Raw genomic sequence first — 21,795 nt, forward strand, 5'->3', positions numbered from 1 at the left:
GGGGGGCCGGGTAGCATCCGTAACGGGGACGCCGAGAATAAAACAAGATCCACTTCTGAACCCAGAATAAACATAGTCCAACAAAACATGCACTCCCTGGCCTCTGCTTTGGCTCTATTTTTTCACGTTGTTCGCTGCAGACAGAGCAGTGGCCCTCTTTTTGAAGGTTTCTGGGGAACGTTCATATTTCTAGCTGACTAAACAGACTAAACACAAGTTTGACTGGACGCGTGACCTCCGGTACCTTCTGATCTTTTTTTGCTCGTTCAGCCTCTTTCGTCATTTTATTAGCTCTTCAAAGGATTCCATAGGAGCACCGCAGTACCATATAAGTCCAAATCTCAGCGTTTTATGGCCACTGTTTGTCAGTCACGCTTCCCTCATTTTGCATTCTGTATTTTGCAGATTTCTTGCTTGCTAATTTCCATTAACAAGACACCTTCTCTTTTCCTTTCATGTGAGAGTTTGTCACAAGACTTTTTTCTCTTGTTGGACACAAATGAAACCTCTGTAGAAGAGCCAATCCCATTGAAGGTTTGTTTTTTTGACAGCTCAGGTCGGGGAACGTGTCTGGACAATGAGCCTCTGAAACGAGACTTCCTGTACCCCACTGTGGCTCCAGGGCAGGTGTACGATGCAGATGAGCAGTGTCGTTTCCAGTACGGCGCCTCCTCCCGTCAGTGCAAATATGGGGTAAGGCGGCAGCAACACACTATCATGCTCTGGGAATGTCAATCTCACATAGTGACATTTGTTGGCTCAGACACCAAGAATTTTTGGCATTTTTGTGTAAAAAAACAGGATAGTTCTGCTTCAACCATGATCATTTAAAAAAAATATATAAAAAAATACAAGATTTAAAAGTTAATTGTGTGATATCTTTGCTACTAATGTCACCAAATGGCATTGCAAAAATAATACCTGTTTTCAGACAGGTTTGCTGAAATCATGCCATTGATTGAGCCAATGTTGTTTTGTCGGACTCATACAACAACCTCACACACCTCAAGAACCTAAAATGAACTATCATCACAACAAGCACAACTGTTCTGTAGATGCTTAAAAGTTATTTGAAAGTTGATAACGTAATAGATGATACTATAGATTTTGGATTTTTAAATATTGCGGAAATGTTGTTACAACCACTGTTGCCAACTACTTTCAATGGACAGTTGCTAGTCTGCTCGCTAAATGTCGCTAGATGGCGATATACTGACGAGTCGATCGGAAACTAGGACAAACCAAATCTAGGGCCAGGTTTACTAAACAAGGCCTTCCACAGCCTCCCACATAATGGTGCAAATACCATTAAATTGTCTACCGCAAACATAAGTAAATTATGTTGCGTGATTCATTTAAATATTCTCCTCCCATAAATTTTGCATCTGAATGAGACACTCCTACAAATGCATATGCAATGAGGTCAGCCACAAAAATGACTGTGTCCATGCCTTTTCTTCACGGCACAATTTTTCACGGCACATCTTTAGTAAATCTTGACAGTAGGTGCTGGTATATCGGTGTATTGTTTATTATTGGTGTATAATGGTATATACCTGTACTTTTTTCATAAAACTTGCCTAGTGACAAATCTGGCGACTATATATGTCGGTAGGCAATTTTTTTTTAAAAAGTCACTAAATCTAGCAACAAAGCTGTTAAGATTACAATGCTGGTTACAGCATTATTTGCATTACTTACATTAAATGTTTGGCAGTTGTGGCTAATAGCCCTATGCCAAATCCATGCCAACAATGGGCGAAGTCTGTTTGTAAGCAGTTTTTGGACTGGTTGCACTTTTACATCTTTGAAACACTTCATTCAAATGTACAGATTACATTAATTTAATAGCTGGCTTTGCTGTGGTATTGTTTTCGTCGTAAAAACACATTACATTATATTGCTGTTTTGAGTCTACTTAAAGAAAACCTACCAGGTATGTAATGTTTTTTATTTTTTGGTTACAGTTTATTTAGGCATTGTTTCAAGAATGTTTTAAAGACGTTACTGGAATATTACTGAACTGCAACCAAAGCAATGAAGTGAAAAGCACTAAATCTTTAATGTAAATACGATTTTTTTTTCCTAACCAAGCATCCTTGGCCAGAAAGTTCATGCCAGGACACAGAGTAATATAACAAACACATCAGGTGTGATCAGATATTTGCTACATTCTTGATGCTTTACCGGTGGCGTCCAAACCTGCTGTATATGTACTAAAATCCAAAAGCTGATTTTGATTCAGAAGGCTGTTTGGACATAGAGAGCAAGACTGCTACTTAAAGAGCTCTGAGGAGACATGATGCCGGAGGTCAAGTGGTTATTTTTACCACTGACCCAGAGGAGACTATCCAAAGGACATGATTTGTTCAACAGGCAACATTACAAGAAGAGCTTGTACAGCTCCGATGTAGAGCAGTGAGGGGAAAAAAGTGCTGTGAGTGATTGCTGTGGTGTCTGATTTGGACTTGTAAAGAATATATTGAGTTTAAGTTTTTGTAACATTTGCCCTGATTGTGGAGAACTTTTGGACGCTTTGAGAAACACAGGTTATAAATATCAGTAATCAGCTGAGATTATTTTCACTTCCTTTGAGGGCTAGAAGTGAGGCTGCCAAGTCGATACTCCCTTGTAGTAGGTCACATGATGCATTAAATGTTGTCGAAATTAAAGATCTTTGTTTTATCAGCACCTGAAACGAGCGCCGTTTGGGCCACATATCTTTCAGAGAAAGCCCATACTTGAGGTTTGTTCCTTTTCCTGCCGAATCCTCAGACTTTTGGAAATTATAATGATTTTACCCAAAGAACAACAAACTTAAGCAAATAAACTGACACAGGGAGGGGGAAAAAAGGCTTGAATGAAGCCAGGAAAATTAATGATCAATAAGAGATGGTGCTCTGCTTAGTACAAATATGCGGCTTTGCTTTCTGCACCAGAAAATAATTAAATTACCCGAGATTACAGAGTTCTTTTGTTTCATTGAGAGATATATCCGACAGTGGATGAACGCATGCCAAAAAGAGAACCCTGTAATTTCTATCTTAAGCTCATAACTGTGGTATAGATCAGCATGGAAGATGGTCATGTTAAGAAAAAAAGTCTTGCATTCCGTTGGCTCAATTTTAATACAGCGTGTAGTGTTAGTGGATTCTGACAATCTTATTTTTTTCTGCCAACCATCTGTTTAATACATGCCTTTGGAGAATTATAACCACACCATTGGACAAGAGGCTTGAATTTGGTTTGGAAAAACTGTTATGGAGAGATAAACGCACACCCAGGGGGCGGACGAAAAATTTGAAACCTAAAAATATATTAATATCAAAGTGGTCATGTAAAGAAAAAAAGTCTTGCATTCCGTTGGCTCAATTTTAATACAGCGTGTAGTGTTAGTGGATTCTGACAATCTTATTTTTTTCTGCCAACCATCTGTTTAATACATGCCTTTGGAGAATTATAACCACACCATTGGACAAGAGGCTTGAATTTGGTTTGGAAAAACTGTTATGGAGAGATAAACGCACACCCAGGGGGTGGACGAAAAATTTGAAACCTAAAAATATATTAATATCAAAGACCTAATAAGGAGCACAGCCGCGTTTTGCCTTCGATTCTTCCTGGAATGCTGTCATACACATCCTGAACGGCGTGGGGTGGAATTTACCCCATTCTTCAAGAAAAAAAAAAAGCTTGGGGGTCTTTAGGACAAAGGCAGTGGAAATCTATTTCTAAATCTATTTTGCTTCAGATCAGTGGTCTTTAGATCTAGTCACTATAGGGAGGATATGGAGGCATTAGACTTTATCCTGCTGTTTATTAAAACACCAATTACTTAGCAGTGTATATGGGGAGATTATCACCATGGAACACGAGGACATCATAAAAAGAAAGTATTTAGTGGCAGTGGAGAGCACCTAGTATGGTAAAGTGGTCTCAATGATTTCAATGTGTCTAGGTCATTTTGAAGCTGGACTTTCTTATAATTAGGTATTGTTCTTTGTGTGGTTATCTGTACGAGTGAACTTGACAACTTCTGTGCTGAGTTTTTCTATGTTTTGCATATGATGTCTCAAGACTCACTTGGGTCATTAATTAACTCATTCAAACATATATACATATGAGATTAATGAAATACATACAACATTACATTTTGCACAAAATGACTCAAATGTCATATTAATATCACTCTTTTATTACAGTTTTGCTGGCATGGAATCTAATTTTAATCAACGAAAATAAGAATTTATTTGACAAAAAGTGCAAAACTGAACAATATTTATCTATTATTTACTAACAAAACAGTTAGCTCATGGTTCAATACATACCTCGTTTTATTTATTTTTTTAATGACGGTTTTCAGTTTGGTTTGGTTCAGTTCGGTTCTGATGGCTTGGCACATCAGATTGTTTCAGAGGTGTAAAGAGTACCTGAAAAATCATACTTTAGTAAAAGTACAGAAAACTTAGTGAAAATTACTCCATTACAAGTTACAACTCTCCAGTTCCAAACAACTGATTTTAACAGTACTTAAAGTCCCCATGAAATCAAAATTAAAGTTTTTTGGGTGTTAGTATCAATATGTTAGTCTTAAGGTTATCTATAAGGCAGTGTGCTCCAAAACACTGACAGAATTCGCATTTAGAAAATATAAGCATTCAGAGCTTACAGTTCGTCACTTCTGCCAAAAGACGCAATGATTTTTTTTTCGTCACATCGTACTTCAGCTTCTCATTAAACTTTCTGTCCAATCAAATGCTCTCTAGAATCCGAAGCGCCCGCCCCTACACTATAAAATAGACGCTGAAGCCGCGGCTGAAATCGGTCACTTGTCCACAGAATTAGGATTTTCTGTACAATGAAGGGCACGTAGTGTACTATATAGGGGACAGGGAACGATTCAAACAGTGTAAATATGTTTTCCATTGAGGAAAAAAAGAAGTCTGGTTTCACGCTGTCACGCTAACCACCGCACTGCACACACACGCTGCTCCGGTCCAGAGACACAATAGCACGGAGTGGATCACATGCGCGAGTCAGCGCAGACCACAAAATGTATCGGAGCTATTTGAATTCTACACAGAATGCTATATTTTATAGCAATATGGATGAGATTGTGGCTGGCATACCGTGTACGGTTTTACGGAGCTCAATGGCTCTGAACGGCTCTAGCCCAAGCTGTGATATAAACGACCGCTATTGGCTATATCCTGCCCTGTCTTCCTGTTTCAGATTTCAAATGACGTCAACACAGAGTAACACTGCGTGTTTCTAAGCATTTCAGGGGACCTTTAAGTATTTCTTCTCTATTGGCTTACCTGAGTCACTTTGCACTTTGTCTGTCTCTGTCTATCTATCTATCTATCTGGGATGCCACAATTCTCAAAATAATATTGAACTGTCCACGGTTCAATACATGCAGGTGAAGTTTTTTTATTTTTTTTTGGAACTAGGCTAGTTAATTACACATTACATTCTGCATGGCACCTAGCTTTTTCTGCAGCAGTTTGTTTCTGCTACAAAATAAATTATCGCGCGCACTACAGCGCACTGACAGTACTATATCTTCTGCGTTTTGCCCTTACTCACCCAAACTTGTCAACAAGGCTACTTTACGTGAATGTGAGTTCCTTAGCAAGTGGTTGTGAATCACTGGTGTTTTATATATGAGATATAAACATGACTGCAGCCGGCAATGAGGCCAAAACCAGCACATCCAGTGCAAGAAGGCTTTGACTTTTAAATTTTACTTTACATTATTTATTCGTTATACTTTAGAGACCGTTTTGAACTATATTGTTTTTTTGTTTTTTTCCGTGTTGAGTTTTAATTTGGTTTTTAAAAATAATGTTATTGCTCTCCTCACAAATCAACTCTTTCTTGTTTTTCACTGGCATGTTTCTTTGACTAGTGCATCTCTGAGCCTATATTTAGTACAAGTAAAACAAATGAAACAGCGAGTAAAACACAACAACACCAGACAAAGGACTAAAGGAACTGAAGGACTTAAATACACTGGAGCTGAGATAATTAATCGACAGGTGAACGGAATGAGTAATTAGACAGAGAAACTAGGTCAAATGACAAAACAAGGAAGACAGAACCAAAACACAATGAAAACATGATAAAACTGAACATAAGGGTTACATAGATAGAAAGAAACATTGACTACATTTAAAGGATATTTCCATCAGAAGACCAAAACTATGACTCAAATGGAAAACTGTGTAAAATTAACACAGATAGCAACAAATCTAAAGAATGTTTTTATATGCCTATTCCATATTGAAATTATTATTCCAGCCCATTAGTGCTCCATAAGTTTTACATTTTTAAAGCTATTCGATAGCAGCAATTACTTTGGTCTTAGTGAATTCGGCCCATTTTTTTTTAGTGCTAGCCTGCACTCCCAGCTTAAAGCCATCAGTGCCGGAGTCTTGCTGGTCAAGCCGACCCCTCTGACCTTCTCAGCATGGCCATCTTGAATGGGCCAGCAGGAAACCTTATTAAAACCAGCCGCAGAGCTGGAGCTTTTGCAACCTGAGAGTGGCAGTTTGTCGCTTTATTTAATCTGGATGGGCTGGGCTGCTGAGTCTTACTTACTGACCTGGGGTCAGCGGCGGTGCTCCCTATCGTAAGTCTTTTTCATGGGGGCACTTCTCCTGTGAAGTTCAGGCTCTGTTTCTTTGACTAGTGCATCTCTGAGCCTATATTTAGTACAAGTAAAACAAATGAAACAGCGAGTAAAACACAACAACACCAGACAAAGGACTAAAGGAACTGAAGGACTTAAATACACTGGAGCTGAGATAATTAATCGACAGGTGAACGGAATGAGTAATTAGACAGAGAAACTAGGTCAAATGACAAAACAAGGAAGACAGAACCAAAACACAATGAAAACATGATAAAACTGAACATAAGGGTTACATAGATAGAAAGAAACATTGACTACATTTAAAGGATATTTCCATCAGAAGACCAAAACTATGACTCAAATGGAAAACTGTGTAAAATTAACACAGATAGCAACAAATCTAAAGAATGTTTTTATATGCCTATTCCATATTGAAATTATTATTCCAGCCCATTAGTGCTCCATAAGTTTTACATTTTTAAAGCTATTCGATAGCAGCAATTACTTTGGTCTTAGTGAATTCGGCCCATTTTTTTTTAGTGCTAGCCTGCACTCCCAGCTTAAAGCCATCAGTGCCGGAGTCTTGCTGGTCAAGCCGAAAGGGGTGGAAAATTTACGGTAAATTTCCTGAAACGTTCCTAAAATCGCTAGTTTCCAAAATTTCTGGAATGTTTCCGAAATTACCTGAAATTTTCCACCTTTTTGCAACCCTAGTTTTATTCAAATCAAATACACATTGTGTAGGTAACTGTAAAGTTTACTCAGTTCTTCTCCCAGTTCACTGGCCACTTTCATGTATTTCGGGAGAAATGGATGAATTTACATTGTTAATCCGACAGATCCACACAGCAGCGTCCAGCGTGCATTATAAATCAGCTAACATGGTCATCGTAAGGTTGTTTAAAAGACAAAAAATTTATTTACACATCTAACAGTCAGAATATGCTATATCATATAGTTCACGATATTGTTAACAAGTTAGCTATTTTGAATAAAAAAGGAAAAGCTTAATAAAAGTGATACATCTGTCATACAGTGCTATTGTGTCTGCATGATGCGTCGCCATGAAAATAATAAGATGATACGTATAGATTAAACCCCTTCCCGACGGATGAGCCCCCTCATGAATTGTGAATGCCCCCCAGTTCGTGTGTCCTGGCGCCACACTATGCTGGTCTTGTGTCCATTTTTTCTGGTCTCTCTTGAGAACTGATATTTCTGACCAACTTGCTTTTGCCTTCTTTCCTAGGAAGTGTGTAGAGAGCTCTGGTGCCTTAGCAAAAGTAACCGCTGTGTCACCAACAGTATCCCCGCTGCAGAAGGAACCCTGTGCCAGACCAGCACCATTGAAAAGGGGGTAAGTCCTTGTGCCATTACAGAAAGCTTAATGCAATGAAATGGCAGGTAGTGGGAAACGGACTCCTGGCAGATTAGAGAAGAGAATGGCTCCGGGTGTGGCGTTTGGCCCTGCTCTCCTCGCACCAGATATGGGAATAAGAAAGCCTATTCCCAGTGTTCACTCATGCACACGGCGTTTGGGTCATCAGTTCACATTTCTGCCTGTCCAGGTTAGAGAGACAGTTTTAACAAAGATTAGAGTGGCCATTGTCCTCATTCGTAGGATGGCTCAAGAGGAAGAATGGATGAGGACCACGAGCTGTCAGCCTTTGTTACCATTCGCTCACTGAATCTATTTACTGCCAAGCTCTTGAGCGTTGTCTTGGACAAGCAGCGAGCCCCAGGTTGAGCTGCTGTTTTTTTTTAGCGGGTGGCGTACTTATGTCTGCCCTGGCTGGGTCCGCATCAAAGGAATACGAATGTCAGCCATTTCTCATCCAGCGTGTAATGGAGTGGAGGCCCTGCCAGCTCCAGAAAGACGAGAAATGGAAAGAAACGGGGTGACCACACATGCTACTGAATGTGATTTCCACCAACGGCACTGATAATGAATTTGTCACGTCGTAAAGAATGACTGTCGAACACTCCAGGAAGCACAATGCCAGAAAGCCGCACATTTCAGAGCAGAGTTCATTCTTAATCTGTCACTGAAAACTTTCTTCAACTGTTTAAATGTGAACTGACAACATGAAATAAAAATCGACTCTTTTTTCCTTCTTAATAAATGCACTGATTTATCAGTGTTTTATGTTAATAGTCATAGTAATAGTGATATACAGTATAATTTTAGTGATATACTAGCCGATAAACCAACCAATTTTTGTTGATTCTGTATTAGCCAACAATCATTTCCACTGAGCAAATGAATAAAAATATTTGTCGCTTCTTATATCAGTTCCATAATCTGCTGACAGACTTATGAAATGATATTCAACAATTTATGTATTCAGAATTTTGAATGAATTTTAAATACTTTCATAAAATAAAAAGTAAAATTTAATTAAGATGAATGAAAATTTAAATAGCAAAAAATTTTATATTTTATTTGGTATAATTTAAAAGTTCATAATCTGTTGAAAGTCTTGTCAAATGATAACCATTTCTATATTACTTTTTAAAATGAATTTTAAACTTTTTAAAATACATTGTAAAATTAAATAAAAATTAGCCAAATATTAAATATGAATAAAAAGAATACTTTATTTTATTTGATGTATAGTATCTATTATATATCTGCAATGGCATCGTCGACTGAAAAATCTATATCCATCGACCACTGTAAAATATCAACAAATTATTCAGCAATAATTTTCACAAAGAGTAAACATTTTTTCTAAAGCAATCACACATCTCTTTATAATTTATAAACTTTATAATATATAATTATTTTATATTATAATATACTGTATAATTATTCAGTATGGTCTCTGCAATGCTGCCTTGGGAGTTAAAAAAAAAAAAAAAGTACAGTATGTTAGGCAGCAACATAATTATGCTGCCTACTTTTTAAACAGCCTTCAAAACATGCATATGATACACTACCTTAAAATGATGCTGACACAGGCCACTTACTAGGCTTTACAACAGAGCGTCTGTTAGATAAGACATTCTTTAAGAGTTTATTTTGGACCTGCCTGCCAGTGTCTTAGCACACTACCCTGATTTCAGACACTGGTAGCTGAGGACACAGCCTTTCCCTTGCCAAGTTCTCTGTCTGTGGATGAGAGAAAGAAACAGAGTCTGAGAACAAGATCAAACCATCCAGATCCCTCCAGACAGAGAGAGAGAAAGAGAGAGTAAGAAAGAGACAGAACTTAAACTACTGACACAGTTGCACAGTGATGACCGTTTCCAGCGTCTCCAATCCCTGTCCTCGTGTCCCCGGAGCTGGATGGATTATGAGATTTGAGAAGATTCCATGTGGTCCTTTAGCATTACAAAGCCTTGAGTCTGTTTAGCCTGGAGACGTCTCTCAAATGAGAGCTGCGCTTTACTTTAGAGGACATAATGATTACAATAAGGTTCAGAAATCATCTAATAATGAGCAAGGGAAGGTTCAGTTACACTTTACTTGAAACCTGTGTATATAATGCATTAACTATGTCTTGTAATGCACCTCATAACGCATTACATGATCTCATAAGTAGTTGTAACCACAGTAACAATAGAGCTGCGGATATTCTAATGCATTTTGTTTAGAAAAAGATTATTATTTATCATTTATAAAAAGATATAGTGCATTGCAACATACTTTATGAATTTCTAAGAACTTTTTCTTTAAATATAATTTCTCTATATCTGTGTATTAGTGGTGTTATCAGGGTGAATGTGTGGCGTTCGGGATGTGGCCGCAGAGCGTGGACGGAAGCTGGGGACCTTGGACCACCTGGGGCGAGTGCAGTCGTACCTGCGGCGGCGGCGTCTCCTCATCCATGCGACACTGTGACAGCCCAGCGTAAGTAGGCAAAGTAAGCCAGAACAAAACTGATCAGGTCCCTATTTAGTCCATCTCACTACAGCTCACACTAGTCTCATTTCTCTTTCACATTTCTGCATAAATATGTGGACAAATCAAAACTGGATTGGTTATACAACATTGGCTGGGACATACTATTAAAGGGTTAGTTCACCCAAAAATTCTGTCATTAATTACTCACCCTTGTGTTGTTCCAAACCCGTAAGACCTTCGTTCATCTTCGGAACACAAATTAAGATTTTTGATGAAATATTTTGATGATTTTTGATGAAATATAATTAAATAAGCATGTGGAGCCGCCACACGCATGATACTGTCGTGAACACGCGTCCAAAGTGACGCAGTAGAGATGAAAATGTGGAATAAATTCGTTAATTTTGTTTTCTTTCTCGTAGCTTCGTAACTTTACAGTTGAACCACTGATGTCACACGGACTACTTTGTCGATCATCTTGGTACTTTTCTGGACCTTGAATGTGGTAGTTACCTTGTTGTCTATGGGAGGGTCAGAGAGCCCTCAGATTCCATCAAAAATATCTTAAATTGTGTTCTGAAGATGAACGAAGGTCTTACGGGTTTAGAACAACACGAGGGTGAGTAATTAATGACAGAATGTTTCATTTTTGGGTGAACTAACCCTTTAAGGTGCGGTTACATTTACTGGTGTTCAGAAATATTTCTCAAATAAATTTTTTCCAATTTAGCAATGGCTTCAAGTTAGTCATGTGAATTCGCTGCGCTGGCCAACAGAAACCTGCTTGCTTTGAAAGTGAATTCTGCGTGAGCTGCTTTCTTCATCACTACAATATTAACAATAGACAATGAACGTTTTTAACCCACAAAACTTCTGCATCATTATGGTTCACATGCAGATTAGTATGCATCGACCCAACTGTTGCAGATTCAGGTACACTACCTGTCAAAGCTTGAAATAATTATGATTTTTACTGTTTCTGAAAGAAGTGTCTTATGCTCAGCAAAGCTTTATATTTGATCACAATTACAGAAAAACAGCAATAATGTAAAATATTATTTCAATTTAAAAGAACTGATTTCTGTTTGAATATATTTCAAAATGAAATGTATAAGAACCATTAATAATAATTGAGCATCAACAATAATTGATCAAATTAAGCACCAAATCAGCATGCTTTAATGATTTCTGAAGAAGTGATGGCTGCTGAAAATTCAGCTTTGCTATTACAGGAATAAATTCTATTTTAAATTCTATATTAAAATAGAAAACAATTATTTCAATTAGTAATACAATTTCAGTTTTTACTGTATTTTTGAACAAATAAATGCAGCCTTGGTGAGCATGAGAGACTTCTTTCAAAAACTAATTCCAAACTTTTGACTGTATTTTTACTGCTGAAAAGGCGCAGCAATCACATGCACTTTATTAAAAAACTTTTTTCTTGCTAGTTTCTCCAAAGATTTCATAGGTAGCTGCAGAAGCTCAAAATAGGTTTGGATGTAGATGGAGTTTAGGTTTCATTCTCGGTGGTTGCGGAAACGTCTATCCTCGCACTCTCGCTGCAGACAGTGGAGGGAGTGTGGCCGGTGTAATATGTAACACCTGTGTAAGATGATCGACCCTTAAAACCTGGCTACCCGAGAGAAAGGAAACCCAAGCACTTCAAGCCAAGCTGCCCTGGAAAGCATTCATTAAGAGCGGTCCCTGAGAAAACAGCGCAACCAGCCGCTCTCGGTGCCAGACGGCACGGGGGGACGCGGAGGAGGACGACCAGAGTCACCTAAGCCTTGGCAAACCTCATTAAACTGCTCTCCTGGGTCAAAATAACCTACGGAGAAATGGCCAAACAGCTCAGCCGTTCACTGAGAGAGACCTGGATACATGCATCAAGTATTTATAAGACAATGAGAAAGAGTGCATACTGCCCTGCTGGTCATAACAACCTGAACAGACACTGGAGATAGAACAAATGTCTTGAGCTCTCTGTCAAACAAACACAAATGGAAACTGCTTTTCATGTTTGCTTGTGGCTTGAGGAGTTTTCTGAATGTCCATTTATGGACCTGAAGTCAACCTTGATAGAACACGTAGATACTCAAGGGGCTTATTAGGGGCCCGGTTATTAATTATGGGGATTATTGTTTATAGAATTGGAAATCACTGGCCTGAGGGGCATCTTGCTCTCGAACAATGGAACTCAATGTAAGGCTGAAATGAATTACACATTAGTTTTAACTGGATATATCAGTGATTTTGGCTGAAATGATCCCTTTAGTAGATTCTACGTAGCAGAGATGCTTTTTTGTGCTCCTACTGGCATAGAGTGGAATTGCATATATAAATATAGCTGCAAGTGTAGATGACAGGCTCTAGAAAAACTGTGGCAACATGCATTTAAGTGGGTAAATATAGTAGGACTACTTCAAAGTCTGTTTTGAGTGCCACACTTCCTCCTACCAGCTGGTGGCGCTATGACCCTGAACCACAATTGCCTCATTCATGTGATCAGCTGGCATGAACAAACGTACAACCCCAATTGTATCTACATCAGACAGTGCACTTAGAAGATATGAGACTCTTCCAGTTTCCATTTGTTGCCATTAATTTATACTCTTATCATGGCAACACTGTACGAGATATCAAAATCCACATTAAATCCAAAATGGCCAACTTGGCAGAGCTAATGGTTGTCATTTTTAAAGTTGATAAGAACAACATATGTTTTGAGTTTTGTGGCTAGGTAAAACTGACACTACAACTTCAGTCGAAAGGGGGCACTACAGACATTGTACTACAATCAAGGTGAATTCGCAATAATGGGTCCCAACACAAAGATGTATTTCTGTCAGGACTACTATCGTCAAAATGATTCACTTAGCATACAGTTTGGATTTGGCGGTATGTTTCTGTTCTGGGTAAAAACTCCCTGGCCATTAATGAGCCTGTCATGAATGAGCCGGGAGAGCAGCAGTAACCCCTTAGGGTGAACAGAACAGAACCAAATGCAGATATCATTAATGTTTTTAATTATATTTTAGTGTAACAACATTATTCAAGATAAAAGGAGTCTGATTCAGGAAATGAGGAATATCAGAAAGCCAAGTCCTGACTGTGACGAAAGGAGGAGCTGGGGATGGAGGAGGGTAATTTGCTCCCGAGCAAGTGATAAATATGCTGAATAATACTGAAAAGACCTTATATAGGAATGCCGTGATGGGCGTTGTATTCCTATAGGTAGACGTGGATCAGCTGAGAGTCAGCCGATGCAAACTTGACTCACGTGACCTGCCAGAACTAACGCTACGCTTGATTTGCTCACATGACCCAAATAATTTAACGAATCAAAATTATTTTGGTAAAATTTTGTGAAATGGGTGTCTAGATGATGCATGCCATAATTTCATGTGAATTGAATAACCTAGAGGGAGTTGGAAAATTCTATGTCATTTCATTATAATTGGCATATTAGAATTAATAGTCCAATTAAATTATGCTATTATTGGGCCAACTAGTGTCGCTTTGTGTAGTGGGTGGGATTTGGGAACCAATTATTGAATGATTGTTTACAAACAGGTTTCCCGAAAACGTCAAATTTGCAATTGCGAGTTAATATATTGCAATTTTGATTTTATATCTCGCCATTCCAACTTTTTTCTCAGAACTGTTAGAAAAAAAGACTGAATTGGGAGATATAAATTTAGAGATATTAATATGGTAACTTGGGTTAATAACAATGCTGCGATGGAAAGAGGCCAAGTTGAGTCGCAAATTAAAGTTTAATTGGCTTTAGGGCAATAATGTTTAATTACACAGTGCACATCATTTTTTACATAATTTTTTTTAGAGGGGATTTTTTTTGGTAATTACAAGAGGTAAAAAGACCATGAAAAGTGATAATTTTGTATTATTTGCAATTGCGACTTAATATATCGCAATTTTGAGTTTATATCTCACATTCCGACTTTTTTCTCAGAACTGCTAGAAAAAAAGACTGAATTGTGAGATATAAATTTAGAACTGCGAGTAAAATGTCAGAATTGTGAGAACTGTCACATAAAGAAGTATTTTAATGTTGAAAAAAATTATACACATTACCTTTAAACTGATCTGAGATCAGCACAGAAGAGCAAAGTCAACACAGATCTAAAAAGATGGCTATGTTTGTGTGATCCGATGACCTGATCTGATTTTTTGGACACTAAACTTCTGCAGAAGACCTGGAAGTATGTGTTTGTGTGTGAGTGATGGGCATGTTGAGATTGAGGTTACTGGACCATTTGCCCTCCTCTGCTAAAGCAAATGCAGCACAGATGCTGTCCGGTGTTGACTGGAATGGTGTGTGGATGCGTTTTATACTTAGATTCCCCGTCTCTCATGATGATACCTCATGAGTCTTTTTTTATTCTTTCTCTTTTAGACCGACAGGCGGAGGGAAGTACTGTCTCGGAGAGAGGAAACGCTATAGATCGTGTAACACTGACGTGAGTTACAACTCAGTTTTTCTTTGTCTGTCAGCAGAATCATTTTGATTTGTTTTTTACTTTAACAGCTTCTGTGACAATTAGAAACAACCAGTATTGTTTCTATTATTACAATTTAAAACATCTGTTTTTTTATACTATATATATATATATATATATATATATATATATATATATATGCGGCGGCGCATGCTGTAGGCTATATCATTTCATTTTAAAATGCAAAAGAAACTACGAGCATGCAATGCTATAGTTGTGTCGTCAGGTAAGTCATGAAGTTACAAAAAAGGCGATTAAAACTGCCATAAAACGGCATGCATGTATTTGCAAGTCAGATTTAAGAATATGTTTCTGAAATGCAGTGGTTTTCAAAACTGTCCTTGTCTGGAGCAGCCCTCATCTAAGTCTCCCTCATCTAACACACCCGATTCAACTCGTCAGCTTATTAGTGGAGACTTTAAGACCTGAAGAGGGTCAGAAAAGGTAAAGAGTTGTGAGAAAATACGATGCGTGTCAGATCCGTGTCATGTGCAGCAGCAGCAGCTCTTAAAGCAGCCAAAATAACCTAATAACCAGCTGCTGTGATGTCTGTTAATCAAAGAACAATAGAAAAGAGAGGAAATCAATAACTTTTGTAGCTTTAAGGATTCATTAGTATTTAATTTAGAATTTAGTGTTTGATAACTTTATTCAATTTCTGTATATTTCCTACTTGCTGAAGGGCACAGGTAGCTAAATATGACATTTATTATAATGGGTTTGTGTGAAGATTGTTTTAAGTTCACTTAAATTAGAAGTTGTTTTTTGTTAAAATCTAATAAATGTTCAAATTGATAGCTCCATTCTCAACTACTCAACTCCTAGCTCAATTATACCATAATGTTGAATGGTTATAGTCAATTGTTAAATATTAGAAGAAGAAAAAATGTAATATTAAAAATGTACTGTCTTTATGTTGTTTCTACATTAATTTGAATATTGAATGTGAAATTATTGCAATATAAATGTACATTTAAAAACTTTAATGTTGCAACTTTAAAACTTTAATGGTGCAATTAATCGTGATTAATTTCAGAAAAAACTATATGCGATTAACTAGTTATTTTTAATCGATTGACAGCACTTTTTAAAATGTAATTTACTCCAGTCTTCAGTGTCACACGATCTTTCAGAAATCTTTCTAATACAGTATGTTGATTTTGTGCTTAAGAAACATTTCTTATTATATTAGGGCTGTCAGTCGATTAAAATTTTTTATCTAAATAATTACACAATGTGGTGGCTAATCAATCTAATTAATCGCACATCAAATTTGGCTGAGAAATTACCAACAAACGATCATTTACAGCCATTATTGGGTTACATGAGAAAAGCATGAAATCACAAAAAGTAGCTTTAGAAATTTCTTTTTTTTCCAATAAAAATGTTATTTAAATATTTATTAATATGGATTTTTTATTTTCTGATTTTTTTATGAATATATATTACATAATTTTTTTTTATGAAATGGTACTCTAAAACTGCCAGTAGATGGCATTAAAAGTCTTAATGAGTAAGTCATTCATTCATTCGATTTGTTCAAACTGCCAGGAATTAAGTAAATGGCTCTCTTTATGAATGCGCCATTGAATCATTGGTTCACACAATTCATTCAAAATGCAGATTTATTCAGAAATTGTGTGTTGCTTGGAGATGCACAACAGTTCTGCTGTGGCTTTAATAGATATTTGCGCTGGCAAAACTGAGCAAAAACACTGCTGTGATGTCTGTTAATCAAAGAACAATAGAAAAGAGAGGAAATCAATAACTTTTGTAGCTTTAAGGATTCATTAGTATTTAATTTAGAATTTAGTGTTTGATAACTTTATTCAATTTCTGTATATTTCCTACTTGCTGAAGGGCACAGGTAGCTAAATATGACATTTATTATAATGGGTTTGTGTGAAGATTGTTTTAAGTTCACTTAAATTAGAAGTTGTTTTTTGTTAAAATCTAATAAATGTTCAAATTGATAGCTCCATTCTCAACTACTCAACTCCTAGCTCAATTATACCATAATGTTGAATGGTTATAGTCAATTGTTAAATATTAGAAGAAGAAAAAATGTAATATTAAAAATGTACTGTCTTTATGTTGTTTCTACATTAATTTGAATATTGAATGTGAAATTATTGCAATATAAATGTACATTTAAAAACTTTAATGTTGCAACTTTAAAACTTTAATGGTGCAATTAATCGTGATTAATTTCAGAAAAAACTATATGCGATTAACTAGTTATTTTTAATCGATTGACAGCACTTTTTAAAATGTAATTTACTCCAGTCTTCAGTGTCACACGATCTTTCAGAAATCTTTCTAATACAGTATGTTGATTTTGTGCTTAAGAAACATTTCTTATTATATTAGGGCTGTCAGTCGATTAAAATTTTTTATCTAAATAATTACACAATGTGGTGGCTAATCAATCTAATTAATCGCACATCAAATTTGGCTGAGAAATTACCAACAAACGATCATTTACAGCCATTATTGGGTTACATGAGAAAAGCATGAAATCACAAAAAGTAGCTTTAGAAATTTCTTTTTTTTCCAATAAAAATGTTATTTAAATATTTATTAATATGGATTTTTTATTTTCTGATTTTTTTATGAATATATATTACATAATTTTTTTTTATGAAATGGTACTCTAAAACTGCCAGTAGATGGCATTAAAAGTCTTAATGAGTAAGTCATTCATTCATTCGATTTGTTCAAACTGCCAGGAATTAAGTAAATGGCTCTCTTTATGAATGCGCCATTGAATCATTGGTTCACACAATTCATTCAAAATGCAGATTTATTCAGAAATTGTGTGTTGCTTGGAGATGCACAACAGTTCTGCTGTGGCTTTAATAGATATTTGCGCTGGCAAAACTGAGCAAAAACAGACAATATTGTGCCTAAAATAAAACACAATATAAAGTTCAGATTTATTGAACTATTGTATAAAATCATTATCACATTTGCACTCGTGCTGTTTGGGACACAAACATTACTCGTGTGACGCTGCACTCGGTGCTCGTGTGATATTGCTTAACTCTGTCATATAATATAAATATGAGACAAAAACTCATACACTCTAAAAAATGCTGGGTTAAATATAACCCAGCGCTGGGTTAAAAAGGGACAAACCCAGTTATTGGGTTGTTCTGACCCAGCGGTTGGGTTCAAAACATCCCAACCGCTTGGTCAAAACAACCCAATAGCTGGGTTTGTCCTGTAAGAGGAAAAATAAGTACATTTGTAAATTGAATGTGTCTGGCATCCGGTCTCATCATCTTCCAGCTGTTTTTTTAGATGTACAATACAGCTCGTTTTGCTGCTTGATATTGCAGACTGGTGTGTCTTACCATATTATTTTAATGTATTATCTTAATTATGAACACACAGGTTTGTAGTACAAACAGTTTTACAGTTTACCGCACGTTGTTATTCTTCTCGTTATTTCCCTACAGCAGCGAATGAACCGGAAGTCTCACCCATTCACAGAAAACGGCTTACTTCTGCATTGAAAAAAAAGGTGGATAGGTGTTCGAGTTGAATCAGTGCTACACAGACAGATTGTTGTATGACATCAAAATATCGTGAGAGCTATAGAGAGCAGACACTCTGCATGCTTTAGAATCGCCCTCGCGGTTTTTTGATGTCATACACTGATCGATAATGCATTGTTTTTTTCCATAACAAATTGATTAGATTATCACGTTAAATCGACAGCCCTAATTATTCTCAATGTTGAAAACGGCTGTCCTGCTTAATATTTTTTTGGAACCATGATACATTTTTTAAGAATTATTTGATGAATAGGAATTTCAAAAGAACATAGTTTATTTGAAATAGAAATATTTTGTAACAATGTAAAAGTCTTAGCTGTACAACCCATAAACTGTTGTTTTAAAAAAATGGATCACGATGAGCAAAAATTTTAAAAATCACATCTTCCCTCTCCATCTATTTCTAGGTGTCCTTTATCTTCTTGTTTTTATTTTATTGTTTTAGTGCTTATGTGTGTTAGCTTTCTATATTCTAATCAATCCCACAGACTTCCTGTTTCAAAGGAAATACATCACCACAGGACTTTATGGTGTCTTTAAGGTCAAAATTGAGCTTGTTAGACAGCCTTTCTACCACAAATCTTAAAAAATAACAACTCTGGAAAACAAACAGCACCCCCATGCACAGAAAATGAATGTGTGTTGTCCAACACAAATGTGTTGTGGATATGGACTATTGGTGACATCCGAACAGATTCTGGGGGCTTTCGACAGCAGCCCGGCGCTGGTTCTGTGCTTATAAATCAGCGAGCCCATCACAAATATAATGTAATTAGTTCTTTGACCTTCTGGAATCCAAACGAGGCTTTTGAAGTGAACAACCAAGGGTTGAAGACCACTCTCTGGCGTGTTTATGTGGGGCATTCCAACGTCTGGATTTATTATGGCTGTGGCTTTGAAATTATTAAGTCATTGAGTATACGGCCCCCCTGTGGCTCTGGTTCCAGCCGTGGCCATTGTTCAGTACCAAGCAAAGGTCTGCTATCATTTGTTCTACTTCTCAAAACAATGAGCTAATCTGCACCCCTTCGCTCACTGCTGACTCCGTGATCCGCCCGTTTGCATGGTAACTTGGGTTAATAACAATGCTGACATGGAAAGAGGCCAAGTCGAGTCGCATATTAAAGTTTAATTTAGATTTAGGGCAATAATGTTTAAATAACATTGAGAGGTCATTACACAATGCACTTCATTTTTAACATAAATTTTTCAGAGAAGGGATTTTTCTTTTAATTACAAGAGGCAAAAAGACCATGAAAAGTGATCGTTTGTATACACAAATGAGTCAATTCAGTCAGAAATATGTTTACATTTTTTTTTTCTTTTATTACCCATTCCCTAGTAAGGTTTTTTAACTTCTTTAATAAAATCTAAATATATATTTATATATATTTTTACAAGTTTTTACAGATTTAACCTGAAAAAAAATTAATAAATGTATATTTTTATTACATATTTTATTTAATAAAATAAATATTTGTCATTTTTATCATTTAAATTTTATTTCATTTTTATTCAGTTGGTTTCTGTTATCACAAAGCACAAACTACTCTGAAACTGGCAAGAAAATATTGTCCATTAAAACTGAGAAGACCGAGACGTGTAAGAGATGTCACACAGAAGATGAGAAGAAATTCGAAGGAGTTGAGTAGTTGAGAATGGAGTAAAGGTCAACCATAACAAGAGCTCTGCATAACATCGTCCTGTGTGCAATTGTGGTACAAAAATAGCCATTACTTAAAATGAACCTTGTGCAACCATGTCTGGAGTTTGCCAGAGAGTATTATATCAACCAATGGAGAAAAAGATCATGTGGTGAAATGAGACCAGCAGAACTTTTTAGCCAAAATTAAATGTAATATGTCTGGCTCTAGTGCCCAAATAACACTGGCCACCTCCCCCCCAAAAAAATCTATACATTTACACTTAGAGTATTAAAAAATTGTTATTTTTTTAAGAACTGTTCACTCACATGTTCTTCTGGGAACCCAAAATGTTTCTTCTATGGCATCGCTGTGAAACCCCCCTTTTGGAAACTTTATTTTTAAGAGTGTATGGTGAGGTACTGGTAGCAGCATCATGCTGTGGGACTTTTCATTAAAAAGTGACAGCAGGGAATGTGTGACACTATTTAATATTGTTCAGTGTAGGATAAAATAAAAGTCTTATAAATACTCTATAAGATAATTTGGTAAAAATGAGAGCACCATCTGAATGCTTTTTCAATGGTTCATTCGCCACCAATTATTTGATTGTTTGATCGCAGGCTTGTCCAGCAGGATCACGTGACTTTAGGGAGAAGCAGTGTGCCGATTTTGACAACATGCCTTTCCGTGGGAAGTACTACAACTGGAAGCAGTACACTGGAGGTAGGTTCCCAGCCCAACACCCAGAGCGATGGGCTACAGAGGGAGCCGCTCTCTCCCACAGCCTTCCCCAAAGTCTGGGCTTTAGTGACCGTGTACATACTGGCTTGCTTTGTGTACCCTGCTAACACCAACACTGTGAAAGTCTCTGTGATGGGCTGAAAATTTTTCTGATTCCAGCTAGAACACCATCTATTGCTAGTGTGTGTGTGTGTGTGTGTGTGTTTGACTGTGTATGTACACAGGTTTCTCAGAGAGGTCAAATCTGCAAATTAAAGTGTAACAATTAGGCCTGTCAATGTAATGCAATGGTCTACCCAAAAATGACAATTCACTCATCATTTACATCATTTACGGTCATGTCATTCCAAACCTCTATAACTTTCTTCTGTGGAAAGTGTTTTTTTTTTCAGTCTGTTGTTTTAGACCCCACTGACTTTCATTGTGTGGACAAAAACAGTTCAAAATATCTTCATTTGTGTTCCACAGAAGAAAGTAATTCATACAGGTTTGTGTAAATGTATTGCAACTAATTTTTAGTAATTTTTTAAAGAATAATTAATATAATAAACACACACTTATATAAAGTATATATATATATATATATCACTCAAATTTATTGCAACTAATCATTAATAAAATATTTTTTTTAAATAATAAATGTATATTTTATATATATAAAATGCATGAGTAATATCACACAAGCATAAGTGCAATATTGCTTTATATAATATAATATATTTTATTGTGTAATTTCATATATACAGTATGTTAGCATAATTATTTAAATATTTATGTATTTATATTTTACTATATATACTGTATATATATATATATATATATATATATATATATATATATA

General features: G+C 36.4%; 1 protein-coding gene across 1 annotated transcript in view; it reads left to right on the forward strand.

Moving 5' to 3' along the window:
• Positions 1–21,795, forward strand: part of LOC107572006 (A disintegrin and metalloproteinase with thrombospondin motifs 6) — an 89,970-nt gene that overhangs the window by 24,215 nt on the left and 43,960 nt on the right. The window contains exons 9-13 of the mRNA XM_016258412.1: positions 552–693; positions 7,887–7,994; positions 10,345–10,490; positions 14,905–14,968; positions 20,834–20,936. Of these exons, the coding sequence (XP_016113898.1) occupies positions 552–693; positions 7,887–7,994; positions 10,345–10,490; positions 14,905–14,968; positions 20,834–20,936 (563 nt within the window). The remainder of the gene's footprint in view (positions 1–551; positions 694–7,886; positions 7,995–10,344; positions 10,491–14,904; positions 14,969–20,833; positions 20,937–21,795) is intronic.

The sequence above is a fragment of the Sinocyclocheilus grahami genome, unplaced genomic scaffold, assembly GCF_001515645.1.
Source record: "Sinocyclocheilus grahami isolate Dianchi unplaced genomic scaffold, SAMN03320097.WGS_v1.1 scaffold1680.1, whole genome shotgun sequence".
NCBI lineage: Eukaryota > Metazoa > Chordata > Actinopteri > Cypriniformes > Cyprinidae > Sinocyclocheilus > Sinocyclocheilus grahami.